The sequence below is a fragment of the Apis cerana genome, linkage group LG1 (genome assembly GCF_029169275.1).
Source record: "Apis cerana isolate GH-2021 linkage group LG1, AcerK_1.0, whole genome shotgun sequence".
Classification (NCBI taxonomy): domain Eukaryota; kingdom Metazoa; phylum Arthropoda; class Insecta; order Hymenoptera; family Apidae; genus Apis; species Apis cerana.
The window spans coordinates 7242790-7268566 of record NC_083852.1 but is presented as its reverse complement, the minus strand read 5'-3'; the positions used below and the strand labels follow the sequence as shown (position 1 = coordinate 7268566).

Genomic DNA, 25777 nt, shown 5'->3' with positions numbered 1-25777 from the left:
CGACCCCTTTGAATCCGGAGAATTTGATAAAATGATCAAAAGCAACGAGGTCACCTGTAATTTGTCCTAGCAGAGTCATCACGCCGCTTTCCACGCCGTTCCTCGTCAACTCGGCCGCCACCTCCTCCTCCTCCTCCTCCTCCCTTCGAATTGGCGACTTGAAATCAAATGAAAAAAAAAAGAAAAGGAAAAAAATAAACGCGCCCCTCTTCCCGTTCGTTTCACCCCTGTTAATTCGATCGCCCGCCAATTCCGACTTCCCACTTTTTTTCTCCAATCGTGACACCCTTCGAGCCTCTTATATATATACCATCGTTCGACTTGATCTTTCATCCACGCACGCGAAACAACGTACCTGTCGACTTATGCCCTTTCCCGTTCATCACCCCTCCCTTCCCTACGACACTCTTTCACCTTCGACAAAGTACAGCGGCGACTCGCACAAAGGGTGGCTATTACAATTAGTGGACATTATGGTGGGATGGGCATGCACCGTACCAACACGAAAACGAGCTGACCGACGCGGATCGGTACAGTCTATCATTGCGTGCACAGAGCGTGCGGCTCTCCACCGAGCCATCCCCCTCCCCCGACCCTTTAACCCGAGTCTATCGCAACCGGAATACCGGCCCCCCTCCCCTCTCCATCCGAGCAGTTTCGCCGGTCCCAACCCCCTCCCCCTCTCCATCAAATGTTCCAAGCCGGTTCTTGCAACCACCACCACCAGGCCATCGCCGACACCACCACCCCTTCGCCCCCGTCGTAATTACAAGCATTCATTTCACACTAAAAGCCGCTGGCGTTGTCCCGCTACGTTGTCCCGAAACGAGCCCCGCGCGAGTCGCATTTTCGCTACGGATTGCCACTCGTCCACCATCTGCCCATCCCCCAACCATCACGTCCTCGCCCGGTTCAACCCTTTTCCAAATTCGCGCGATTACAGGGGGCGACGATAGTTCAGACGCGAGCGAACTTGGCTCTTCCTCCCTATTTTTGTCGCTAACCGAACGCCGTTTTTCACCGAGAAGCGAAAATATTGATGACTTTGCCGGCCGGTGGAGCAGCCCACCATTTGATGGATGACGCGGATTTCGAAGTTCGTTGCCGCGCACACGCGTGGGAGAAACGGGGCGCGCAATTCGTCACGCGGATTCGGGGCACGGATCACTGCGTTATGAGCTTTTTTTTTTTTTTTTAGCTCGATTCTTCCTCCAAAATTGGCAGAGCTTTCGGATCATGTCGATTTTTGGGAGCAAGCAGAGTTGCGGGGCGAATTGGGATGGGTGGGATTCTATTTTAGGTCGAGTTTATTATCGTAAACTATTTCTATGAAAAGTGGATTCAATCACGGATTGAAAAATTATATCGAGAAATGATGGAACGATTTCTAGGAGAGGACTCGAACGAGACTCGACCCGTAAAAATCCTCCTCTCTTACAGAGCCAACAATTTGAGAAGATTCGTAATATTCTCCTTCGACTAAAATCCGTAATATTTTAAGTACCCATTATCTCTCCACACTCGAGACGGATCGAATTAAAATGGATTCCATCTTGAACGAAGCTCTATAACTCTCTATCTTCCTTCCTTTCCTCAACTTGGAAGCTTCGTTCACGAAGATCGGCGGTGGACGGTCATCCTGGGCGCGTGTGCATCGAATATTTCGAATGGATGGTCGAGGAGAGGGATATAATACCCCGTGAAATCCACGGTTATTCCCTCTGGCCGCATATGCTCTTTTCCCCGCGTGTGCATACGGTTACAGAGGGAGGGAAAAGGGAGGCAGAGGAAGAAAAAAAATACCAGGAAAGAGAGCGAGAGAGAGAGAGAGAGAAGGATCGAAGCACGAAGGGGCGGAGGGATGGAGCGGGTCGAAAGTTTTTTATTCTCTAAATATCGGACCCAATCAGACACCCTCGGCTCCCGTGCGCGCGCGAATATAAATGCCCTCCATCTCGTCTATATAATCATGGGAGTGTGAAATTAACCAGCCAATCCTGCAGCTAACCGCAAACCCCGCGCGCACGGACTCGGCCACTGACACCACCACCCGATCCCCCTCACCCCATCTAGGATTGCCTCTTTCAGAATTTTCTGCGGTGTCTGAATTTAAATGCCGGCCGATCATCTCCTTCGGATCGAGCCTTTCACGCGTGAAGAACGGTACGTGAAACGTACGAGAGATATACGATCGATATCTTCGAGCGAAAGATTCGAGTAATTGGATTTTCATCGTGATCGAGAGGTTTTTGTTTGATATAATATTATAAAAAAATATGAATAGGAGAGTCAGAGCTTCCTTCTTCCTTAATTAATTTTCCATCTTTCGACGTTTAACAAGATTAACGTTAGAGAAATACGTTTTAAAAATAGTGAAAGCGACGAAATCGAACACTTTTCGAACTGAGAGTTGTTCAACAACATTTTTTTGCTCGACAAGATCTCGACGCGGAATATAAAATACAACATATATGGAAAACTAATTAACGAATTTCGAGGGATTTTTAAAAACGTTGGCAAAGCTTCGCTCTTTATCGACGTGACATTAACAATTTTGCATACACGCGTTTCTCCTACAACTCTCTCCCTCTCCCCTCTCAGATTTACCAACGACAAGTACAAAATCCGCGGCCATCACTATTTTTAATTACATTTGCATGGGATTTGCATATATACGTGGGCGCGTTCGCGCGCCTTCTACGCAGCTTTTCCAACGCAATTTTTCGAAAAATCCGAGACGGCGAGCGAATCGAACGCGCGAAATCAGTATAGGAAACGGATTAAACGGATTGATCGATAACGACGCGGTGATTAATTTTGCTGCATTGATAAATTTACATATTAGACGGGTGGAAATTTTGCTCGAATATTTCGATCGTTTGTTATTCACTAGCTGCTCGCACGTTTACTTTCATTACCGAGTTATCGATTCAATTTATTCTCCGCGTGCACAAATACTTTTATATTATAATGGAGCGTTTAAACGAATTAATCGTGAAACATGGCAAATATCACGACGCATTTAATACAATGAAAAATATAATTATTTAAAACGTGTAAAACGTACGAAAATTCATTTATACGATAATCTAATGCGAAATATAATGAAGAGCAAGATAAATGCATTTAACCGGACATTTTGCACAGTCATAAATTATAAATAGATTATACCAAGCAGTACTCCATGTTGTAATTTTGTTGTTATCATCTATCGCGATATTTTAAAATCGTACCAAATTCCGTGGAGAAATTTACGAAAATCGAAAAGTAATAAGCTTAATAGCAATGGTCTGTAATCGTGTATTTCAGAGACATTTAAACATTTTAACAATTATCCCAATTATTCGGGGATATTATATTTAAATTGCCGTATCCCAAAATTTTATTTATATTCCGAGGAGTTTATTTTTGGGAAGGGGAAAAAAATCTTCCAATCACTTCGAAATAATCGACACAGGCGAATGGAATGTTACTATAATAAATACCCGTGCAAAATTCTATCCCGCGACACGATTGAGTGACAAGGGGAATCGAGATGCATGCGACTCACCGTTAGATGCGAAGAATCCCCGTCGTCATCGATGACTCATCGCGAAGTTGTCGTCAAGTAGGAGGATGAAAACTGTAAGGAAAAACGAATAGCGCAATTTTTATTAAGATGCGGTCTATATATCGATTAATAAAGAAAAATGAAAAAAGGGTGAAACTATGGCGGAAAATAATTGCAAAGATAATTACCTCTTCGCGTGATGGATGATCGCCTTCATGTTCTTGAAAGAAGCACTAACTTTACCACTGAAACCACTAGAAACCACTGTCACGAAAACGAAAATTTGTAAAAAAAAATAAAAATGAAAGACGCGTCCGTTCAATTTATAATCGGGAACAAACACTGATTCTAATTTCGCGAATTAATTGTTACAACTAAATTGAATTAGAGCAGCTGTGCTCGAAAAAATAAAAAATAAAAATACTTTATTACGAATCGACAAACACTGATTCCATCGATCGCGTTGCATCGATATCACATCTTGAAAGTCCTTTCTCAGCAATCAGCTTTTAACCTGCACAAAAAATAATCAAATCTTTAGAAAAATGTGCAAAATTAAGACATATTGTATTAAGACTAAGAACAAAAAAGGAAAATAAATTTTTAAAAGTAAGAAAAATTCTTCGAAAAAATACAATATTTGATAAATTATCGATTAAATATTAATATTAGTACGCGAAAAGTAATAAAATTACAGTGGAAAGAATATTCTACGCAATAAATAATCGCGCACTCGCAGCGAAGCGTCCTATCCGTTCAACTTTCGATAATAGAATAATACGTCGCGTACGATTTTGTTTACGAAATTATATATTGGAGTGGGGATTTGTTCGACGAAAAGTCGTGCGACGTATCGAACACGAATATAAACAGACAATTTCCTGGAAACGGATTATAGGATTATTATCTAGGCTTGAGCGTAAAATCAAAACAAATAATACACGAATTGAAGACGCGTGATAAATATTCACGAGAATAAATATTCAAAAATACGCATATGCGAAATAAAAATATATATGACAAAATAACATACGATCTAACCACTCTTGCTTCCGAACTAACGAGAGAAAATTTAAATTTAAAGAAAAAGAAAGAAATTAAAAAAGAAGAAAAATTTTTTCAATATCTTGTAAAATATTATTCGCATATTTATTTCATTAGCAATGTAACACTCCATAATAATTTAATCAATCTCAAGTTATAATAATCTAGTTAAGAAAGAGCAGGAGTACAAGTAATAAGTCTAGGATACTATGATGTTATCCAGTTTATCGAGCATAAGGGTGGAAATGAAGCGAGTTGAGCGACGCCCGAACACCGTTAAAACTCAACGGCAAACAACAACAACAAACAACAACAACAACAACTTTAAGGATTAAACTTCTTCCAACAACAATTCCACTTCCTTACCAACCCTCCCCTCACTCTCTCTCAAAAAAAAAAAAAAAAAAAAAATGAAAGAAAAGAAAAAAGTTATTACATAATCCCGAGGAAAAGAAAATTCCGAGGAAAAAAAAGAAGAAAGAAGGGAACATCGGTTGAAATCGGATTCCATTCTGGCAACAGAGCGTGCCCTCCTCCTTCCCTCTTCCTCCCAACGTGGATTAAACGTAACTGTCGTGCAGGGGAGGAGGAGGGAGGAGGGGGCAGTTTCTGTTTATCGCGTCATATAAATACGGAATTAATTAAAACTGCTGAGTTAATTGAATTTTTATAACCTTTTGTAGGGCCCTCTCGTCCGACGTCGTGGCCGCGCGTTGCGTTAACTGGGTAGTTACCTCGACACCAACCCCTCTATTCCGCTAAGTGTAATAGCGTCACGGAAATATTACCCCTTTTTGCGGAGAGAGGTACGACTCTCCTCCTCCACCTTCTCTGGTCGCCTCCGCTCCCCTGATAAAATCGCCGGGAGGTATTTACGACGACGATGCACAATCTGCTCGCGAATAAACGGCCGTTGTGTACTTTTAACGAGGTAACCGAGCTACAGGGTATGGCATAGGTGCCGCCGGGGGTGTCGAGGGGGTGGCGGCGCACGCTGCGACTATCATTATCGCGCTGTAACGCGCGAACCGCGATTTTTTTTTTTTTTTTCCATTTTAACTTATCGTTCGAACGTTCGAACGCGGTATCGACTCCACTTTTCCAAGAGTTACGCGGCGCGGAATTACGGGGGCGCGGAGAGCGTTCGAATATAAAGCGGATTTGTGGGCGGTCGGTGGATTTTCGAGCTGGATGTTTAATCGCGTCACGCGTGGAATTCTTTTTTCTTTTTGGATACGCGCGACAAATAAAAATTGTTAAATACGTGTCGTACGCAAGATTCGAAAGAATCGAAATTTTTTTCACCGTTATTAGCCCCTCCCTTGTGCAAAAAACTCGACGTGGCTCGTGCCATGTATGTAAAGTTCAAGATCGTGTCACGGATTTTTTTCTAAAACATAAAAAAAGAAATAGAAAGAATAAAAAGGAATTTGAAATTTCTTGCTTCCTTCGTAGGAAAGATCAATTACACCTCGGGTTAATTCTTCAATTCTAAATACCGATCCATAGGATTCCAAATTAATCTCACATCCGCCGTTCCCCTCCTCCTATTACACCCTCAGTTTTCCAGTTTCCCCGCGATGACAGCCGGGGATTGTAGAGCAAGAAACACAGGCAACTGTACCTGTTGCCTCGGGGTGGTCGGTTTGCTCTCGCGGTTTTGACAAAATGACTTCGCCTCCCCCTGCCCCATTCGCGGGGAAAGAAAGAGAGACAGATGGAGGGAGGGGAGAGACGAAACGCGGGTGCACGTAAGTAAACCTCATAAGTAATCTCGCCGGGGGCGCGTCTTCGATTTGAATTACCCTTCTGTTATTTCTCGGGCCGTCGTCGGGCGTTATCAGAAATCCGCTCGCTCGTCGGATTAGCATGTCTGAGGTAGCGACCATCAATTTCAATATCCACTCGATAAATATTCCTTTGGAAGCCGACTTCTTTCCTCCGCGCCGATCATCCCCCCCTCTCTCTTTCTCTCTGCCTCGAGATCCGAGGGAGGAGATTCGATGGAGCAACGAGACGTACGGGCCGATAGACGTACGGGTCGCAGGGACCGGCTTTAGATAATATCCTACCCCCAATCTCTGCACGCCTCGACTTTCGCAACGATATTTTGCCTGGAAAGTTCAACCTGTGTATCCGTATAATGTCAGGAGGGAGGGAGGGAGGGAGGCAGGTACGAGGCGCAGGCGGCGATCTGGAACCGTCCAACGTAAGGTAAGGGGATTTCGCGGGAACGAAAGCGTCAGATTTTTCCGCCTTATTATCGCGCTCGGTTCATTTGCTTCGAATAGGTGGGTAAAAAAGGCGAGGAAGGAAGGAAGGAAGGAAGGAGAGAAGGAAGGAAGGAAAGTTTGCGCCCGCCGCGTTATTCGGATCGGATGTTTAATAGTGATAATAAATTGTGAAATAGGACGTTGATGTTATACTCGTTCGAACGCGTTTCTTGATCCTCTTTGGCAAGCTATAAATTCAAAAGATCACAGCGCCTCCCTTAATCTTAACGTTTAATTTCGATCGACATTTGTTTTTGATGGTAGCAAGTGCCTGATTATACGATAGCTCCCCTATATATAGTGTAAATGAGAAACTGTCATCTTCTATGACCGCAATTATCACGTTTAAACAATAATTTATCACCGCGTCGTGAACAGTTCTCGATCGCAATTAACACGGGCGTTTATTAGATTAAAAAATTAAACGTTTAATTTGCACGGGATTGTAGAGGAAGGGAAAGAAATGGGAGGGAAACTGAAATATAACCACTCGCGGCACTTTATTCGCCGGGAGCGAGCCCGAAACTCTTGAAAAAAAGAAGAAAAAGAAAAAAAAAAAAAAAGAAAAAGGTACGGAAAGCGTAGCATGAAATTTTTACCTCGTTACATCTTAATACTTCGTTTCTTCGCGGTGTATACATATACCTTTCCCCCCTTCCCATCCTATATAATTTCTATTTGGTCAAGCACCGTGCCGTTTCACGTTCCCCCGCTCCAGCAACTCGGCATAAGCATAAGTAATGAAGAAATCCTCAAGACTTTAGCCCAGCATAACTCTGAAACTGGTACTACTTTGACGAACGAGAGATGCTGGGAGAGAGAGTTTTCGCGGAAAGGGAACTTCTGGTTGGGAAGAAAAATGGGGAGGGGAGGTAAAGAAAAAGAAAAGAAAGGAGAGGAAAAAATGGGGAAGGAAGAGGAAGGGGGGCGAAAAAAGGGACGGAAGATCAAGGTAATATTAATAAGTAGAAGGAAAAGTTGGTTTGATCAGCTAAACCCGGGCTGCTGAGTCCCGGCACTAGACCACATCACAGAAGGGCTCGAAGCGGCGAAGCTATTAGCATAATTACAATACTTCTGTCTGGGCCGATCCAACTTTCTGCTTATTTTAAGCTACCACCACCCGATATCTCTCTGCCCGTGATGGGATTGCGGAGGAATCCATTACGCTGATGCAATGTTAAAGGGCCAAATCATCGGGATGAATGTTTTGACAAGCCGGGATCATTGATTCCAGAGAGACTCTAGCACCCGGTTTAATCGAACAACCGGCGTTTCCGATCTTTATACAATCGTATAACAACCTATATGCAACTTGGAATCGGCAACAAGTCGTCCCCCGTTCAACGGACGGAACAATGGAGAACACAATGATCAAGCGTTCGAACAACTTTATATGTCGCTATTTGATCGGCAATTAACCACTTTCGGGAATACAACGAATTATATACGAGAGAGCATCATCGCGATAATTGATCCGATCGATGTGTAAGTTTCAGTATAAGAGAAAAGAAGGAAAAGAAGATTGTTCCTTAAAAAAAATGGATGCATGTGTTTTTTTTTATTTTATACTCTTTGAAACAGAAGGGAAAGTGATTACGTGACTTTTTACTCTTCGTACAATCCCAATAACGAAAGCTACATCCTTGCACCCCCTGCGATCTATTACGCATGATAAAATGGCATTTGGGATCGGAAGGGTGCAAAGCTGAATCAGCTGTGGTCAACGAACCGAGACACCCTTCGCAACTTCTACCTCGTTTATGCTCTCTTGCCAGAAATAAATCTCATTCGCGACGGTACGCGTAGATTGTTACTCTTCTTTCGATGCGATCTAGAGAGGGGAAAAAGTTTCTTTTTATTACTGCGAACATATCGCATTCTTTCTAATTACATCAACAATCATATAACATTCGTTGTTCCAATATTATATTTAATCCAATATAGAGGAACTGGTAGATGGTCAATAATAATTCGATTAAAAAAATATACAAAGTACAATCTATTCATAGATATTTCTTCTCTTGCTCCAATCTAACTACCATACCTTTCTCTCCCCCCAAAAAACCTCATATTAATTAATTATCGATCGATCTCCTGTTGCTGATCTTTCCAAAGAAAGTTCGCGGTATCCAAAAATGGCGAATGCTTTAGAAATGCCGTAGGAACAGGTGCGACGCCCCCGCGCCGGTTTCACGATCGGTGTCATTTGCCTAGGAAATTACGGTCTTCTGTCACACTGACTAATCTACTTCGTTACACGCGACAACGCAACTCTGTCACCGGTACCGCAACTCGCTCAGCTTTTCGCTTCGATTCGCTGTGCTGGCCAACTTCGTTTCCCACCCACACCTATTATCATCGTCTAACCATCCATCCGTTCTCTATCAGAAAACCAGAAGCTTTCCCTTTCCTCCTAACCGCCATTTCGAGTCGAAATTGGTATTTCGGTTAAAACTGAATCCCATCCCCGAAAGAAAGACGGATCCCTCCTCCATCGATCGACCCGAGGCGGCGAGACTTTCTTCCTCGCCACGGCGGTGAGAATGGAAAGACGAAACTTTATTTGCAGACGGATCTGCGTTGAATTTCACGTCTCACCGGCAATTTGACCCGATCGACGACGATTAATCTTCCGCGAGGGGTTACGATTTCTATTATATCGAGGCGGGATCCATCGTTACACGACGTCTGGTTGTTGCTGCGTCGATAATTCTTCCATTAACAACGCGAAGATCGAGATAACGATTTTTATAGAGCGGGGGTATACAGCTGTAATTATTGACGATCGAGTCGTTTCGATCTTAGTTTGAATAATAGAACCTTTCAGCGATCAATATGATTTTTTAAAATGAATAAATTCATTGGATCCATAATATATATATATTTTTTATTTCGAACAAGGTGCGAATGGTTTCGACTAACATTGAAAAGAAAAAGGGAGGAAAAAGACGAGACTTACTTACACGTTGGTCTGAACTGGTCCGATCGGTAAGGGTCTGGACAGCGAGTGGTCGGAAACGATTACATGTGATTTAAGGAGCTCTCCAAGCCTTGAACCTCCGAACCACTGCATCTAGCTCGCTCCCAGACCTCAGTTTGTTTTATCTACGAAGTGCAGCAGTCGTCTCCTTCGTCTTACCTTCGACTCTCGTTCACTTCGTACATAAACTCGCTTCGATCGACTCGCTGCTTTTCTTGCATCTCAATACACCAATTCGTCTAATCGAACTAGCCTCGAAGCTATCTCGACAGCTATATCTCGACAGTATTTTGATCGATCGATATCTTGCAACGGGGTTGAAAAATATTTCTTGCGTATTACAGAAACCTCAACGCGTGCAATAATACCGGTTATTGGCGAACGGCGGCGCCACGTCAAAGTCATCTCGACCGACTCGATCGACGAAGGCGAGGGCGAGGTTTGAAGCAGTTTGGTTGCAACCTCTCGAGACAAGTGGCACCATCGACACGGTAACGGCCTGGTAACTGCCTCGTAACCCATCTAACGGAGCACCGCAGGACTCGATTTTCTCGTGGTGATTCAAGCCCCGGCCTCGATGACCACTTCATCAAGGATCACACGTCCTCCGATTCCTCCGAGGCGGAGGACCATGGATCGTCCACTCGATCGAGCCACGTGGAAATTCACGAGTACCTTGTACAACGCGTGCAAACGTGCGCGATCTGGATTTATCGAGGTAGAACCGGATCGATCGATCTGTCTCGAGGGAGGGAGGGAGGGGGGAGAAAGAGATCCGATCCGATTCGATTCGATTCGAATTCATCTTCGCGTTATTTTTTTTTTCGAAAACGAGAGGATCGAACGATCGGATTACAAACCGATAAGCTTCTCCGACTAATTGGACTTTAGGCGTTTTCGGAGGCTATAGGCTAGGATAATCGACAACGATCGCGGTTACGGTTGTTGCCGCTTTTGACGATGATAGAGATACAAGGTTCGGTAACGATTGATCGGTCGAGATCGCCTGTACGTTTCGCCCGCTAATGCTATTCTCTTGTTTCTCTTCCGCTCGGATGAAGGGTGTATTGTGGCTCAAGCTATCTCATTACGAGGCCACTGTTTGGTCTCGGTTAGAGGATGCCCTTCCTCTCTCCCCCTCCCCCACCTCGCTAAATGGATCACTCCCGTTCCCGATTAATTTGCATTTCTAACTCGAGCTTCGATTCAACCTCCTGTCGAGAATTCTCCCTTCCTCTTTCTTTCTCTCCTTTCCGTCGAGTATTGTCGTCGATGGTTCCGTCCAATTTAATAATTTATGAGATTTCACCGTAGCAGGAGGATTTATCTTGGTTTCCTTTTTTTTTCTTTTTCACTTAACTCCTTCCTAACGAAATATTCCGATATAATTTCTTCGGAAATCTATTTTCGGATTCGTTTCGATCGATATTCCTTATTTCTTTTCGTATTTATACGTTTATGTAATAAATAATATCGCTTCGTGAGGAAAAAAGCGTAAAATTCGATCCTAAGTCGAAAACGACAGGGAATAAATTATCGGGCACAATCAATTACAGCCCGTACAACTACGATATTACAGAAGCAATTGGATTTCACGATGCGGTCAGACGCAATTACCAACGAATATCCCACCCTCGTCCGCGGCGCGGGATATTCCGACTCTTGAAGAGAGTTTCACAATGGATCTCTGCGTAAGAACTCGTTATCAACGTATCAGGTAGAAAAACCATAGGTGATTGAACACGGACACGACAATGGAGGAACACCGTCTCTCGAGAGAAATGCATTTTTCTTCTACATCTGTAAATACACACGCATACGTATCACGAATTTTTTGGAGAACGTCTTCGTACTTTGAAAAAGAAATTGGCCATTGATCGTGTCCCATCGTTAAATTGACATATCCACGAAACGGTGTCACGAGCACACGACGATATCCTTTGAATACGGATTTATTTAACGTAGAAGCAGAAATCAGGGATATAACATATGCATATGTGTATATATATATATATATCTGGTGGCTGGTGGAAGAATCGTTTCCCCTCATTGAATGGAAAATATACCAGCCGGCCTTTTGTCGAGCACAATGTCGAGGGGGGGAGGGGCCTTACGATCGTTCAATATTTTCCGTCAACAAACTGCACGCGTTCATCTCGTTATAAAGTCTGTTTGATCGGCAAACATTGCAGCGTCGATGCATGCGGCCTGCCTGCATCGCGTGGCCGGTCCCGCCACCGGGGGAGGGGGGGAGAGAAGGGAGAGAGGGAGAGAGGAGAGGCAGGAAACCGTTTCAACCCCTCTGTAGCACTTGATTGCGGAATCGGTTCTGCTAAAACGAATAATCTTACAATTTCACGCCATCCAGCGGACATCCAGCCTCTGCCAATCCCCTAAACCTTGATCACTGATTTGATTTCGCGCTGAAAAAGAAAAAAAAAAATCGATGCGCTCCTTTCTTCAGTGTTCTCGTGACTTACGCCTTTACTCACTTTGCGCGTAACGTATACTTGCGCGTATAAATATTCCAACATTTTGTTCAGTTTTCTCGCGATATCGTCAATTCAAGTTGACAGGATAATATTTGTAAAGTTAAGAGAGATATAAGGATAAATCTTCGCGGTAAAAATAGGAATTAACGAACGATATACCGCCCCCCTTCCCCCATCTTAAACATTTTTCCACGAAATTTATCCACGGAAATTTAAATTCATAATATAATTTTTAACGATATATGGGAAAATTTTAAACTTTCCAAACACATCGTCTCGAAGAAGAACGTGTTGTCGTCCGCGAGGATAATGGGTCGAATGATCTCGAACAGGCCTCAGACGCGTCACCAATCTCAACGTTTTGCATCTGTGCCCAATATTCGAGCGTGAAAGGGTCGTCGCCAGCCCGAGTCGTCTGAGATCGGGACGACAGCTCACCTACGCGATGACAAACGTTGCCATCTAAACAAAGGGTCTCGGGATATATACGCGGCGCAGACACGCAATTTCCGTGGCATGTAAATCGCGTGAAATGAATTTCTGCCAATCACGCACGTGCGTCAACGCCGCGATCATTGGGTAACCCGACTGTTTGCCAGGCTATCGGTCACCGAAAAAAAAAAAAAAAGAAGAAAAAAAGAGAAAAAAAGGGGAAAACGGGAGAGAAGAAAAAAATTCAAACTCTCTCCAACATGGAATTTCGGTAAAACACGTATCAGAGGCAACGTAAATAATCGGCGAGCTGGTGTAATATTTTAACAAAGTTTCGTGACACCTAGATCGTTGAAAATAATTTGAAGTAGATTAATATACGTGTTATTCTCGAATTAAACGCAAAAATTTTAATGAAAACGTTCTTCAATAAAATCAACGATCGACGTCATTTTTACATATCCAACTTTCTGATGCGCGAGAGGGATGATAACGTAGGATTACCAAGACTCTGTTTTTTCATCCGAGCTGTCGATTCGGGTCGCAGGATTCGCTCGATGGCTCGCCATCGCCCTCCTCCATCGATGCTTCCATGCTCCTGGTTGATTGATGTTCACCGTCGTTTCACAGGCACGACTACATAAATCAAAAGGCGCGAACCCTTTTCTTGTCAAGGCTCATCTCCCTTTACCTCCTTCCCCTTCTTCTTCTTCTTCTTCTTCTTCCTCCTCCTCTTTTTTGCCTCGCTTCCACGGTAAGGTGACGTGGATACGCGTTATCGAATCGGTCGATGACAGACGAGAACGTATTAAATACCGAACAGGACGAGCATTCGATTGTCGTCTTCGATGAGTAAGGGTGAAACGGACGAGCACATGTACACCATCTCTCTCTCGATCGACGAGACGCGCCTTTCTTTCCATTCACCCTCCCCCATTATGCATCCCTCGCCGCTTGTTCTCCGCGTATTATTCGGTTCAGAGAGGGTGCAAGGCGCGCCTGCTTCTGACAGTTTCGTCGCGGAGGCTGTAATTTCTGTATATGTACACGCGAGCTTGTAGAAATGTTTCGTCCCGATTAGGATTTTGGATTCTCGACCAGTTTGGGTTCGACAGTTCTACGTACGAAGATCTTTGGCCGGATGATATATGGTCTTAAAGGTTTCGATTCCGTTCGAAAAATTGGAGGCTATTTGAAAAGAGACGGACGAGTGTTTTTTTTTTTTTTTAAGGAGAATAACTCGTCGAATATTTTATTTCTCAAATATTGACGTATGCGATAACGATTAATCATGGACGTTTGTAATAAACGTGTGGACGTTACAAGTGACGCAGCTGTTAATAATGCTGTTCCTCGTTGCTGTACTCGATGCAAGGGGCGCGGACGTACAAAAGGGAAGATTCATTCGCCTCTCGCAAGCAATTCTTACAATTTTTTTTTCCACTCCTTCTTCTACATTCACTTGTCAAAAATGATATATCGATATCTATATGCGGGAGTAATATGGGAGTAGATTGAAATAAATCGTAAGCGATTCGAAATTTTCCATCGAAGGCGTACGAACGAAGCTAATTCTTTTAACTTAACTTAAAAGAATTCCTTTCGAAGGAACGTATTTTAAAAAAAATATGTACAGTTACCTTGCAATAATTCTCGATCAATAATAATTCCCTTCGGCAATATTTTGACAAACGAAACGTCAAAGAGAGAGACAAGAGCGGAATAAAATAAAATATCCTCTCATCATCGATACCGACGGAATTCGAAGCAACTTTTAACGAACGTTCGAAGGAAGGAAGCAGCAATGGCGTCTTGGGGCAAGAGAATGGCTGAATTCCAAGGGCGAAGTCGGCAGAACGAGGCCATTCTTTCTTTGCCCGCGCCAACTCCCTTTCATCTCTGACCGTGATCCCTTTTTCAACGGGGGACGAAGATCTGAGGAATAGTTGAGAGTTCTACTCGATAGTTGGACGTAGTAGCGGCGTCGTTTTCATTCAGGCACACGAAAATCCCCCTCCCTCCCCCCAAGCATACAGAATCGTCGCGTCGGAGGCGGTTTCGGATACGAAAGTGGAAGAACAACGAAACGCCGGGTAGTCAAGATTCGTGGAATTCCTCCTCTAGACACGACACGCACCGCATAGTGGCGGTGGATTTTGTTTACGTGCACGTAAGAAGAGGCACGTTGTCTTCGCTCCACGAATCGGTGGATTCCGGTGAAAGGAAAAACTTTGGAAGCCGGGATGCCGCGTGTTCATTTCCTCTCCAACCGAAAATTCCCCTCAAAGATTTTCGATCCTCCGCTCAAAAATTCCTCGCCAAGTCTTCTCGGCAAAGAATTTATTAAATTGGAATTAATATTCTCGATGCATTTGGCACGAATGAAAAAGAGAAATTGAATTGTTTCTTATTATTTCCCGCCTCGATATATTTACGAAACGTACGAGAAGTTTGAACTTTTTTCTTTTCTTTTTTTTAATCCTGGCACATCAGGATCTTGATGCGTAATATTTATTTTTGCGATTATGTGTTATGATATAATAACATTGGAAATATAAAATTTGGATCTACTTTTAATAAAGTATTGCAAAAAAAGTATTCTTTGGGTATCTTTTAATTCTACACGAATTTTATTACGATACTTGTCGATTGCGAGAAGAAAGAAAGTACGGATATCCGATTGTCCGCACGAAAGTCGAATATTTTGGATATTTTAGATATTTTAGATATTCAAAATTACATCAAATTAGTCGAGAAGAACAAATGTATTGTATTAAACACAATTATGCAACATATGTGCAGTCTTTGACATTCATTCATCTCGCAGAAGATGCAGTTGAATATCTTGACGTAAGAATAATTGTAAATTGCCATTGTGTACAGCAGTTGTGTGCCATTGTGTGCCGTTTCCTTTGTTAATAAACCGCTATTGATCAGAATCGTATAAATACTTGGCGTTTTTCTGCCAGAACGTGTAGTATTCCGAAAGTCGTATTACAAACCAATCGCAAAAATGCAGTTGAAAGTATTGTTCTTCTTTCTCTTTGTTGCCACCATCTCCTACGCTATCGCTGACAGTGTAAGTAAATTATAATTTTTCGATCATCCAATTCTTCTTTCTCTCACCTTGATTCTGTTAAAGATTGTCAGAATTCTTGAAAAAAAAGGAAAAAATATCGTCTAAAATTTTTCAAATTTTCCTTGCAACGTCTCTTCTCTCGTTTTCGTAGATATATCGTCACAGAGATCGAGAATATCGATCACAAATTGCTTTCACGTTTGTGGAAAAATTAACGACACTTTTTTTCTGTTTTTACGTTTTACAGAGCTCCAGCGAATCGAAGGAAACAGCAGTAGATGCACTTAAGAACATAGGCAAATCTGCTGACAACATAATAAAACAATTCGGGAAAGGATTTTCAGGTACGATATAATTTTGTTGTCTATTCCAAACATTGGTTAAATATCATTAATTTAACCTAGCTTGCGATCTCGAAAGCTTAAAATCGAATGATTATTCTGATGAAAAATATTTCACTTTGTAGCCGTGGCAAAAGGTAACTTGGGCACTGTCAATTTGACCAAGGTGCTCAAATCGGCGGAAGAACGATTGAAATTGCCGAATCTCGCGAAATATTCGAAGGAGGTCAAATCACAGATCGTCGCGGCTCGAGATCAAGTTGCAAACGCGTTGCTGGAAGGTTCATCCGACGTATTAGCCGTTCTCAAGGATGCCATACAATTAGCTCTCCGCAGCACAGCACCTATCGAAAGTTTGGTGGAGACCTTCGACACCATTAAGGACGTGTATTTCGAAATAGCGATAAATAATTCAGTTACCGTTGGTCTGAGCGTACTCGAAGACGGTGTTCTGATATGTCAAGCCATGGTCGAAAGTATGAAGGCAGCTTTGAAGGCGTAAAAAAAAAAAAAAGAAAAAGAAGAAAAAAAGAAAGAAAACGATAACGAGACTCTGACGAAAAATTGTAATTGTATTTTTTCTCGATCGAAAATTTAACTGTGAATATGGATATTAGTTGATTAAAAAGGTATCATGTGAAAAAAAAATCTCGTATCTCGAATAATCGAACGAATTCGTCCCTTATTTCACGACTTTCAATTTCTTCCTATCTTCCTTCTTATACTATCCCTTCTCATTATGCATTCATACTAAATCTCTCCATGCACAAACATTATATCCAAAAAGACATAACCAACCATCCTATTTACGCGATAAAACCCACGAGTAAAAATAACAATTTAAACCGTGAGAAAAATTTCGTTCCAAAGCGAACACTCGAAAGAATCTCTTAACTGTTGAGATTCTAAAAAAAAATTCTCGAAAAAACATTCTCTATTTTACGAGTATTACGAAAGAGAGAGAGAAACAAGAAGGTAAACACGGTTTTCACGGTCGCTGACCGATTCTCATCCCCCGGTTCTCCTAACAATCTGTTCCCACCTCGTAAAATTGTCATCGCGCGTGCATAAAACATGAGCAGACGTTTCGAGGAGCGGCGGGGTTGAGAGGAGGAGGAGGAGGAGGATCGCGCGAGTCTAACGCGGGGCGAAAAATACGGGAGGAAGTATATATCGTACGTAGTAGGTGGTTGGTAGTTGTGAATGCCTGTAGGGTTGTCGATGAAGACTCCAGAGGTTTAGGTTCGACGACAGGCTCGCGGGGCGAAGGCAACCTGGAGGAAACGAATGGCGCGGGAAAAGGGAAGGGTCGTTCGAGCGCGTATTTCCACCTTGCCGCCTCCGTCGCGAGCGCTAAAATACATTTTCCTACGAAGTGTCGTCACGGGAGGGCCTCCAGCTGCTGGTCGTGATATTCTACATGCGTAATGCTCGCGCGAATATTTCCATACATAAATTTCATACCGGGGAGAAAGTGTGGGTGGTTGGTTGGTTGGTTGGGTTGCACGTCGCACCCTCTGATGATGATGCGCCGCATCCTGGCGAGCGACGTGCTCGAGAATCCGTTGCTTGATCCTCCTCCGTTTTTTCGCCAGTTTTATTTAGAAGAATCATTATTCTTCCCTCCCCGTCACTATTCTTAGATTCTTGGATATTGGACCCAGGATTTATCGGTTTCTCGCGAATAAATATAAAGGTATAAGGTAGGGGGATTGCGCAACAGTCGATGGCGAGTACGAAGAAGAAGAAAAAGAACAAAGGAAGTAAATATATAAATGAATCGTGTTTTTTCTCTTTTTCTCTTTTTCCGTTCAAATAGATTCGAATATTACAGAAAACAATGATGTTGTGGGGGGTTCAATTATAAGAACGCTTTAAATTAATTTATTCTTGTTGATACACATCTCTCTTGTCAATAACTGGCATGTATCGTAAAATGTACTCACGATTAATCGTCACACACAAAAAAAAAAAAAAAAAAAAAAGTCGTATTTAACAAGCGGATGATGGTTCCGAATCTTCTATCTGGTTGTGTCTGAAGCCCATGTCTATGCGTATATTCTCACCGTTTATTAATGGATTTTCGATACAAGCTTGGATTAGATGGGCAACTTCTTCGCAAGTCCCATAACGTTTCGGTGATAACTTCATTCTTATCCATTTCGCTCTTTCGGGTGGTTTTTGTGGAGCTGTAGACGTACGACATCCCGATGAATTTTTATTTTAAATTTTACTTTAATCGGGATTTAATTGTAATATCTTACGTCAGATAGATAGAGATAACGAATTAATAATTCGCAGCATTGCCACCTGATATTACCTGTCATGGGACTGTCTATGTAACCAGGGCATATGGTAATAACCCGAATTCCTTTCATCGCGAGCCCTCTGGCCAACGGCATCGTCATTCCAGAAACGGCGGATTTCGAAGCGCCATAAACAACTAAACCGGCTGGAGGATCGTACGCCATCATGCTCGAAAGATTTATAATCACTCCCCTCTGTTTATTTTCATCGGGCTTGTTCTCCGCCATCATAGGAGCTAATAAACGTGTCACGTTGAACACACCCCAAACGTTAGTGTCGAAGATGCATCGGTACATTTCGCTGGAATGCGGTTTCTTTGTCTTGTAATCAATTATTGTCTCGTATCCAACAACACCGGCCGAATTAATCAACACGTTTACACCCCCGAATTTCTCCTTCACGCATTTCATGCTGTCTATCACATCCTTCTCTAATCTCACCTATTGAAACCATCATATATTTGATCGATTATCTTTATCGAGTGTAATTCGTAATACAAATGTTTGTTGCTTTTGAGATACAGAATGTCAAATGGTGAATGTATACGGGAAGAGAAATCTTGAAGAAAAGATAACTTGGAAAGTTAAGAATATATTTACTATATTATTTTGTTCGACGATAGCGATAGCGATTAAGGTATATGTATAAAATTCTTACGAGCAATTGAACTTACGTCGGTACACGTAAATATAGCTTTATCACCCATATTCTCGACAACTTTAGCTCCATTACAAGATATATCAGCTACCACTACTTTACCACCTTGTTGAAAAATTTTCTCCGCACATGCTTTTCCAATACCGTTCGCGCCTCCAGTAACGTAAGCGACAATATGCTGAATATTCATTAATAATAATTGATTATTATTTTTGTTTTTTATTATTTTTTTTTTTTTGTATTTATAATCATCGCGTCGTGTATTTTCCGAAATATGAAAATATTGAAATTTAACGAGGATCTATCAAAAATACAAGAAGGAAGATTGTTCGTGTATTTTACCTGCAATTTTCCCATTTTGACATTTCCTTGTTAAAGGATTGAAATTAAGATGTTTCTCGTTGCTTACTTCTTCTTGCCCAGTTTAGAAAAATTTCCTATTCAGACAAGAATCGTGAGTATTTCGAAAGTAAAAAAAAAAGGAAGGAAAGAATAAAAGAAAAAGAAATGATCAAAATACGATGAATCGAGTTCTGTTTCTTTTATCCCTCCATGAAATATTTTTCAAGCCTACACCATAACAAACGATGGATATTATAAACTAATTAAAAAGAAATATAACCAATCCGAAAACAAAATCGAAATTCGAAAATTATTACCAAGTTATTTTCCGTTTTCCCTACTTCTTCATTGACTCTTCCCCTAATTAGTCTATCCGTTGCAATAATTTTCAAATAATTTCAATGAAATTTTATGAATTAAAACACATGACAGTCAAATATGAACGATTGTCATATTTACGTTTTACATTCAATGTTCTTCACGTATGTTATCGAAAGGAAGAAAATCTAGTAAGCGACGAAACGTTCGATTCTCGAACATCGCGATAAACTTCAGATTATTATTAACAAATTGCGGTAAAATTTCAATAAAATTATTTTCCATAAAGAATAAAACGTGTATTTTATTATAATTTATCTCGTTCGTTACTCGCCTATCGCATCGTAGAAGATATTTTTAATCGTTAATCGAGAAAACAAATTTCATCGTCGTTCGAAAATACGTTTTTGACGAATCGATCCGTTATACCGGCAACGTCAGACCGGCGATATAACTTAATTCTCGACGATTAAACGCAACGGTTGCGATAAGATTTGTAAATTGAGCGAATTATGCCGTCGATGGCGAGTACGAAGAAGAAGAAGAAAAAGAACAAAGGAAGTAAATATATAAATGAATCGTGTTTTTTCTCTTTCTCTCTTTTTCCGTTCAAATAGATTCGAATATTACAGAAAACAATGATGTTGTGGGGGGTTCAATTATAAGAACGCTTTAAATTAATTTATTCTTGTTGATACACATCTCTCTTGTCAATAACTGGCATGTATCGTAAAATGTACTCACGATTAATCGTCACACACAAAAAAAAAAAAAAAAAAAATTGTATTTAACAAGCGAATGATGGTTCCGAATCTTCTATCTGGTTGTGTCTGAAGCCCATGTCTATGCGTATATTCTCACCGTTTATTAATGGATTTTCGATACAAGCTTGGATTAGATGGGCAACTTCTTCGCAAGTCCCATAACGTTTCGGTGATAACTTCATTCTTATCCATTTCGCTCTTTCGGGTGGTTTTTGTGGAGCTGTAGACGTACGACATCCCGATGAATTTTTATTTTAAATTTTGCTTTAATCGGGACTTAATTGTAATATCTTACGTCAGATAGATAGAGATAACGAATTAATAATTAAGATTCGCAGCATTGCCAGCTGATATTACCTGTCATGGGACTGTCTATGTAACCAGGGCATATGCTAATAACCCGAATTCCTTTCATCGCGAGCCCTCTGGCCAACGGCATCGTCATTCCAGAAACGGCGGATTTCGAAGAGCCATAAGCAACTAAACCGGCTGGAGGATCGTACGCCATCATGCTCGAAAGATTTATAATCACTCCCCTCTGTTTATTTTCATCGGGCTTGTTCTCCGCCATCATAGGAGCTAATAAACGTGTCACGTTGAAAAGACCCCAAACGTTAGTGTCGTAGATGCATCGGTACAAGTCGACGGAATGCGGTTTCTTTGTCTTGTAATCAATTATTGTCTCGTATCCAAGGACACCGGCCGAGTTAATCAACACGTTTACACCCCCGAATTTCTCCTTCACGCATTTCATGCTGTCTATCACATCCTTCTCTAATCTCACCTATTGAAACCATCATATATTTGATCGATTATCTTTATCGAGTGTAATTCGTAATACAAATGTTTGTTGCTTTTGAGATACAGAATGTCAAATGGTGAATGTATACGGGAAGAGAAATCTCGAAGAAAAGATAACTTGGAAAGTTAAGAATATATTTACTATATTATTTTGTTCGACGATAGCGATAGCGATTAAGGTATTGTATGTATAAAATTCTTACGAGCAATTGAACTTACGTCGGTACACGTAAATATAGCTTTATCACCCATATTCTCGACAACTTTAGCTCCATTACAAGATATATCAGCTACCACTACTTTACCACCTTGTTGAAAAATTTTCTCCGCACATGCTTTTCCAATACCGTTCGCGCCTCCAGTAACGTAAGCGACAATATGCTGAATATTCATTAATAATAATTGATTATTATTTTTGTTTTTTATTTTTTTTTTTTTTTTGTATTTATAATCATCGCGTCGTGTATTTTCCGAAATATGAAAATATTGAAATTTAACGAGGATCTATCAAAAATACAAGAAGGAAGATTGTTCGTGTATTTTACCTGCAATTTTCCCATTTTGACATTTCCTTGTTAAAGGATTGAAATTAAGATGTTTCTCGTTGCTTACTTCTTCTTGCCCAGTTTAGAAAAATTTCCTATTTAGATAAGAATCGTGAGTATTTCGAAAGTAAAAAAAAAAGGAAGGAAAGAATAAAAGAAAAAGAAATGATCAAAATACGATGAATCGAGTTCTGCTTCTTTTATCCCTCCATGAAATATTTTTCAAGCCTATACCATAACAAACGATGGATATTATAAACTAATTAAAAAGAAATATAACCAATCCAAAACAAAATCGAAATTCGAAAATTATTACCAAGTTATTTTCCGTTTTCCCTACTTCTTCATTGACTCTTCCCCTAATTAGTCTATCCGTTGCAATAATTTTCAAATAATTTCAATGAAATTTTATGAATTAAAACACATGACAATTAAATATGAATGATTGTCATATTTATGTTTTACATTCAATGTTCTTCACGTATGTTATCGAAAGGAAGAAAATCTAGTAAGCGACGAAACGTTCGATTCTCGAACATCGCGATAAACTTTAGATTATTATTAACAAATTGCGGTAAAATTTCAACATTATTTTCCATAAAGAACAAAACGCGTATTTTATTATAATTTATTTCGTTCGTTACTCGCCTATCGCATTGTAGAAGATATTTTTAATCGTTAATCGAGAAAACAAATTTCATCGTCGTTCGAAAATACGTTTTTGACGAATCGATCCGTTATACCGGCAACGTCAGACCGACGATATAACTTAATTCTCGACGATTAAACGCAACGGTTGCGATAAGGCTTGTAAATTGAGCGAATTATGCCGTTCGTACCGGTACACGACGTTAGCCTCAACCGATTAACACGCGCATTACGCGAGAGTAATGCAACGTTCAACCTGACATTTGCATTGGAACGTGTCGAACAATCCGAGACCTCTACTACAACACCTTGCACCACGAATTACTCGTAATTCTCAATTTTATTGATTGTAAATTACGAACGAAATTCTTCCAAGATGTCCAAGATTATGAAAATAAACGAGATCTCCTCCCGATTTTAACGCGTGACGTTAATCAATGATATTTTTATATATTCGAACTCTTAAAACCCCTCGTTCGTTCAATTCGATCGTCAACTGCTCGAATCAAAATTGAAACATTCCAGATATAGTATACATCTATCACGAAGGAAATGAAGGAGCGAGGAGATGGAATAAAGAAGGAATCGAATCGGTCACGTTAACCGAACGAAGGCTCGATCATCGACAAACCACCTTCTCACCACTATGCCCGTCCAATTTCAATCCTTCTCGGTTCCCACAATTTCCGGGGGCCGTCATTACCGGTATTCGTAAGTAAAGAAGAAGAAGTACCAAGTCTCGTTCCTCGCGAGGAAGAAACTGCACTCGACAATCATCGCCATATCCTCGCCATCCCCTAATCGCCCTCAATATTCACCGCCTTTTCCATTGTTGCGTATCGAGCGTCGAGTACAACGTCGAGGGCGTTCGTTTCTTCCTTCGTTTCTGCACAGAGAACCTGGAGAACCTGTGGGTTTGGAGGAGAGAGAGACAGACTGAGGGAGAGAGCAGCAGGAGGGTGGACGGCGAGACGGGCGAGGTGGACGGGGCGAGAGGTCGCAGAGGTCGGACACCACGTAAATTGCATACCCGATTGCGGTCTACTGAAGAGTGGCGCCCTCCACTGGGCAGCAACCCCCCCTCTTCAGACCGTGCCGACCCCAAACTGGATCTAACAAGCCAGCAACCACAGACTAGGTTCAGCTTGCAACGGGACTGCCACCTCTGGGGACTGCCCGCGGGCAAAGCCGGTGAACTGTCCCTCATGTCCCGGCTGGAAACCCACTCCTGCTTCCTTCCTTTCTGTCTCCCTCCCCACCCGCCGTGAAAACCTTCGAACCTATCCACCCGTCCTAACAAGCCCGTTTACGTTCACCCTGTAAACCTGGTGACGTTACACCGCCCTTTACACCGACGAGACGTCTGAACACGCTCTTCTGGCTTTTCGATACGGGGAGAGGGACACGGATTTATTCGGGACCCGTTTCGAACGAACGAAGACGACAGACGATAGAAACGACCGCGATTTCGTCGTCGAACACGCGTTCGACCAAGAATTTTCAATTTTTAATTATGTCGGCGCTTATGTGTTTTTTGGAATTAGAAGATTGTATTATTATTTTTAAAAGGTTAATGTGCACGGAATACGTGTTTCGGCGAAATAAGTAAATATTAAAGTCTCTAAATGCTGGAGAGTTTCGTTGGAAAAAGAGAAAAGATCTCGAACGTTGTTCCAATCCCTCCTCCCGTACATTTGCAAGAGCGAGTCCACCCCCATTGTAACGAAGCAGAATTTCACCGAGGCCACAATTACGACAATAGCGAGAGGGGGAGGGCTTTAACGAGTCGCAACAGAGTATAAAGTCAGGCATCACCTCGTTCCTGTTAAAGACAGAAAATCCCCGTCTGCCGTTTCCTCGGGAAACGGGGTCTAGTTACCGGACACTCTAATTACCACTTTTGGATCTAGCGTTACAAAAGAAACCATTTCATAATTGGTGTCACCGGCAGACGACTTCGAATGGCGAAGTTAAATAAAGTAGTGGTTAATCGATCGAGGCGACTAATTGTCAGGACGCCACACGCTTCGTTACCGAGTCTCTTATCCTTTCTTGATCGATCCGCCTGTCATCGAAACGCTTGCCGTACCTCAACAACTTCTCTCCTCCGTACAATTTGACTGCTTCTCGAATCCGATAATTCTGATTACTAAATAATAATTTTTTTGTGAATTGGAAGACAGTAAAGATCGTAAAGAGTTAAGTAATAATTCTGATCGAGAGATCTTACATTTGTACACGTTTGCATAGAGAGTGACAATGTTTATGTTTCTCTTTTTTTTTTTTTTTGAGTTATTAATGGTTCGAACAAGTTTCGTATCTCGTGTCGCAATTTGCAAACTTTTGTATACAAAAATGGAATTTCACTATTCACGAACTCGTCACCAAATTCATTCAAATTATACAAATAGAAACGTGAGATGAATCCCAATCCCCTCTCCCTCTCCAGAACGAGTTGCAAAGTGTGCGCTGCGAAGTTTTAACTAAATCAATACGTTAATACATGCTAACCGTGTCGACGCCTCCGCGTCGAAAAGAATACGCAAGTGGCATTTGGCCAACTTTCCAAATCCTATTAATGTAAAATACCTCGAATTCCTCGAATGATCCCGTTCGACTAGGCCGTTCTTACCTACCGCGTTAGAACTCGCGAAGAATTTGAATAGCAGTAACAACCTCAACTTCTTAACATGAAAACTGGCATGAGAAACCGGATGATCCCAAAACTCGATTCGATTCGATCGAGGCCCTATGAAATATCCCTTTGAAACTCGGCGGCCAATCGCCGCTTCCGGACAAATGTTAATTTTATACGGCGTTAAATCCGTGGGAGGCCTATCGAAATCGGCCGAGGCTTTATCCGCTCCTTTTCCTTACCCACCCTCCTCCTCCTCCTCCCCTTCGTTTCGATTCGATCGATTGGCGAGGTGTTCGCCAACCTGCGCGCATATCGCGCACGTTTCACGCGTGGGATGATATATATATATATATACAGTCGTATATAGCGGGATAGGTACTTTGCGAAAGGGGGTTGTGTTTCAGGTGTCGAGGGAGAAAAAGAGCGCGGCGGGGAGATGGAAACGGGGAGGCGAAGGATCGGGTGGGGGGAAGGGGAGTCATCGATGGAGGGACGCAGAGGGTGGTAAGGTAAGGTAAGATGGGGTGAAGAGCCCATCTGGCTTCCAATCAGAGTGTTGCCAT

At 41.8% G+C, this 25777-nt stretch overlaps 3 protein-coding genes and 1 long non-coding RNA gene across 4 annotated transcripts in view; 1 reads left to right on the top strand and 3 right to left on the bottom strand.

Annotated features, from left to right (window-relative positions):
- LOC107995019 (uncharacterized) overlaps nt 1-4316 on the bottom strand; it is a 68207-nt gene extending 63891 nt beyond the window's left edge. The window contains exons 1-3 of the long non-coding RNA XR_001765450.3: nt 4246-4316; nt 3739-4064; nt 3551-3622 (exon numbers count right to left, since the gene is read on the bottom strand). This is a non-coding gene — a long non-coding RNA (uncharacterized LOC107995019). The remainder of the gene's footprint in view (nt 1-3550; nt 3623-3738; nt 4065-4245) is intronic.
- A 10653-nt stretch (nt 4317-14969) lies between these two features.
- On the top strand, nt 14970-16842 carry LOC107995020 (uncharacterized). The gene is made up of 3 exons (XM_017052245.3): nt 14970-15853; nt 16101-16197; nt 16320-16842. Exons 1-3 carry the CDS (start codon nt 15788-15790, stop codon nt 16694-16696), a joined length of 540 nt encoding a protein of 179 aa, XP_016907734.2. The 5' UTR covers nt 14970-15787; the 3' UTR covers nt 16697-16842.
- Nucleotides 16843-18186: 1344 nt separating this feature from the next.
- On the bottom strand, nt 18187-19515 carry LOC133667402 (3-hydroxyacyl-CoA dehydrogenase type-2-like). The gene is made up of 4 exons (XM_062085746.1): nt 19501-19515; nt 19175-19336; nt 18515-18941; nt 18187-18383 (listed from the first exon to the last, which is right to left on the bottom strand). The coding sequence occupies exons 1-4, from the start codon at nt 19513-19515 to the stop codon at nt 18187-18189; spliced, it is 801 nt and encodes a 266-aa protein (XP_061941730.1).
- Nucleotides 19516-20605: 1090 nt separating this feature from the next.
- On the bottom strand, nt 20606-21832 carry LOC133667400 (3-hydroxyacyl-CoA dehydrogenase type-2-like). The gene is made up of 2 exons (XM_062085738.1): nt 20940-21832; nt 20606-20802 (listed from the first exon to the last, which is right to left on the bottom strand). The coding sequence occupies exons 1-2, from the start codon at nt 21334-21336 to the stop codon at nt 20606-20608; spliced, it is 594 nt and encodes a 197-aa protein (XP_061941722.1). The 5' UTR covers nt 21337-21832.
- Between the last annotated feature and the right edge of the window lie 3945 nt (nt 21833-25777).

Coding starts and splice junctions, on each gene's coding strand:
- LOC107995020 (XM_017052245.3), top strand. CDS start 15,788: ATGCAGTTGAAAGTATTGTTCTTCTTTCTCTTTGTTGCCACCATCTCC. Junction 15,854..16,100: donor CCTACGCTATCGCTGACAGT/GTAAGTAAATTA, acceptor TACGTTTTACAG/AGCTCCAGCGAATCGAAGGA. Junction 16,198..16,319: donor ATTCGGGAAAGGATTTTCAG/GTACGATATAAT, acceptor TTCACTTTGTAG/CCGTGGCAAAAGGTAACTTG.
- LOC133667402 (XM_062085746.1), bottom strand. Junction 18,942..19,174: donor CTATATTTACGTGTACCGAC/GTAAGTTCAATT, acceptor TGGTTTCAATAG/GTGAGATTAGAGAAGGATGT. Junction 18,384..18,514: donor CATAGACAGTCCCATGACAG/GTAATATCAGGT, acceptor GTACGTCTACAG/CTCCACAAAAACCACCCGAA.
- LOC133667400 (XM_062085738.1), bottom strand. CDS start 21,336: ATGAAATGCGTGAAGGAGAAATTCGGGGGTGTAAACGTGTTGATTAAC. Junction 20,803..20,939: donor CATAGACAGTCCCATGACAG/GTAATATCAGCT, acceptor GTACGTCTACAG/CTCCACAAAAACCACCCGAA.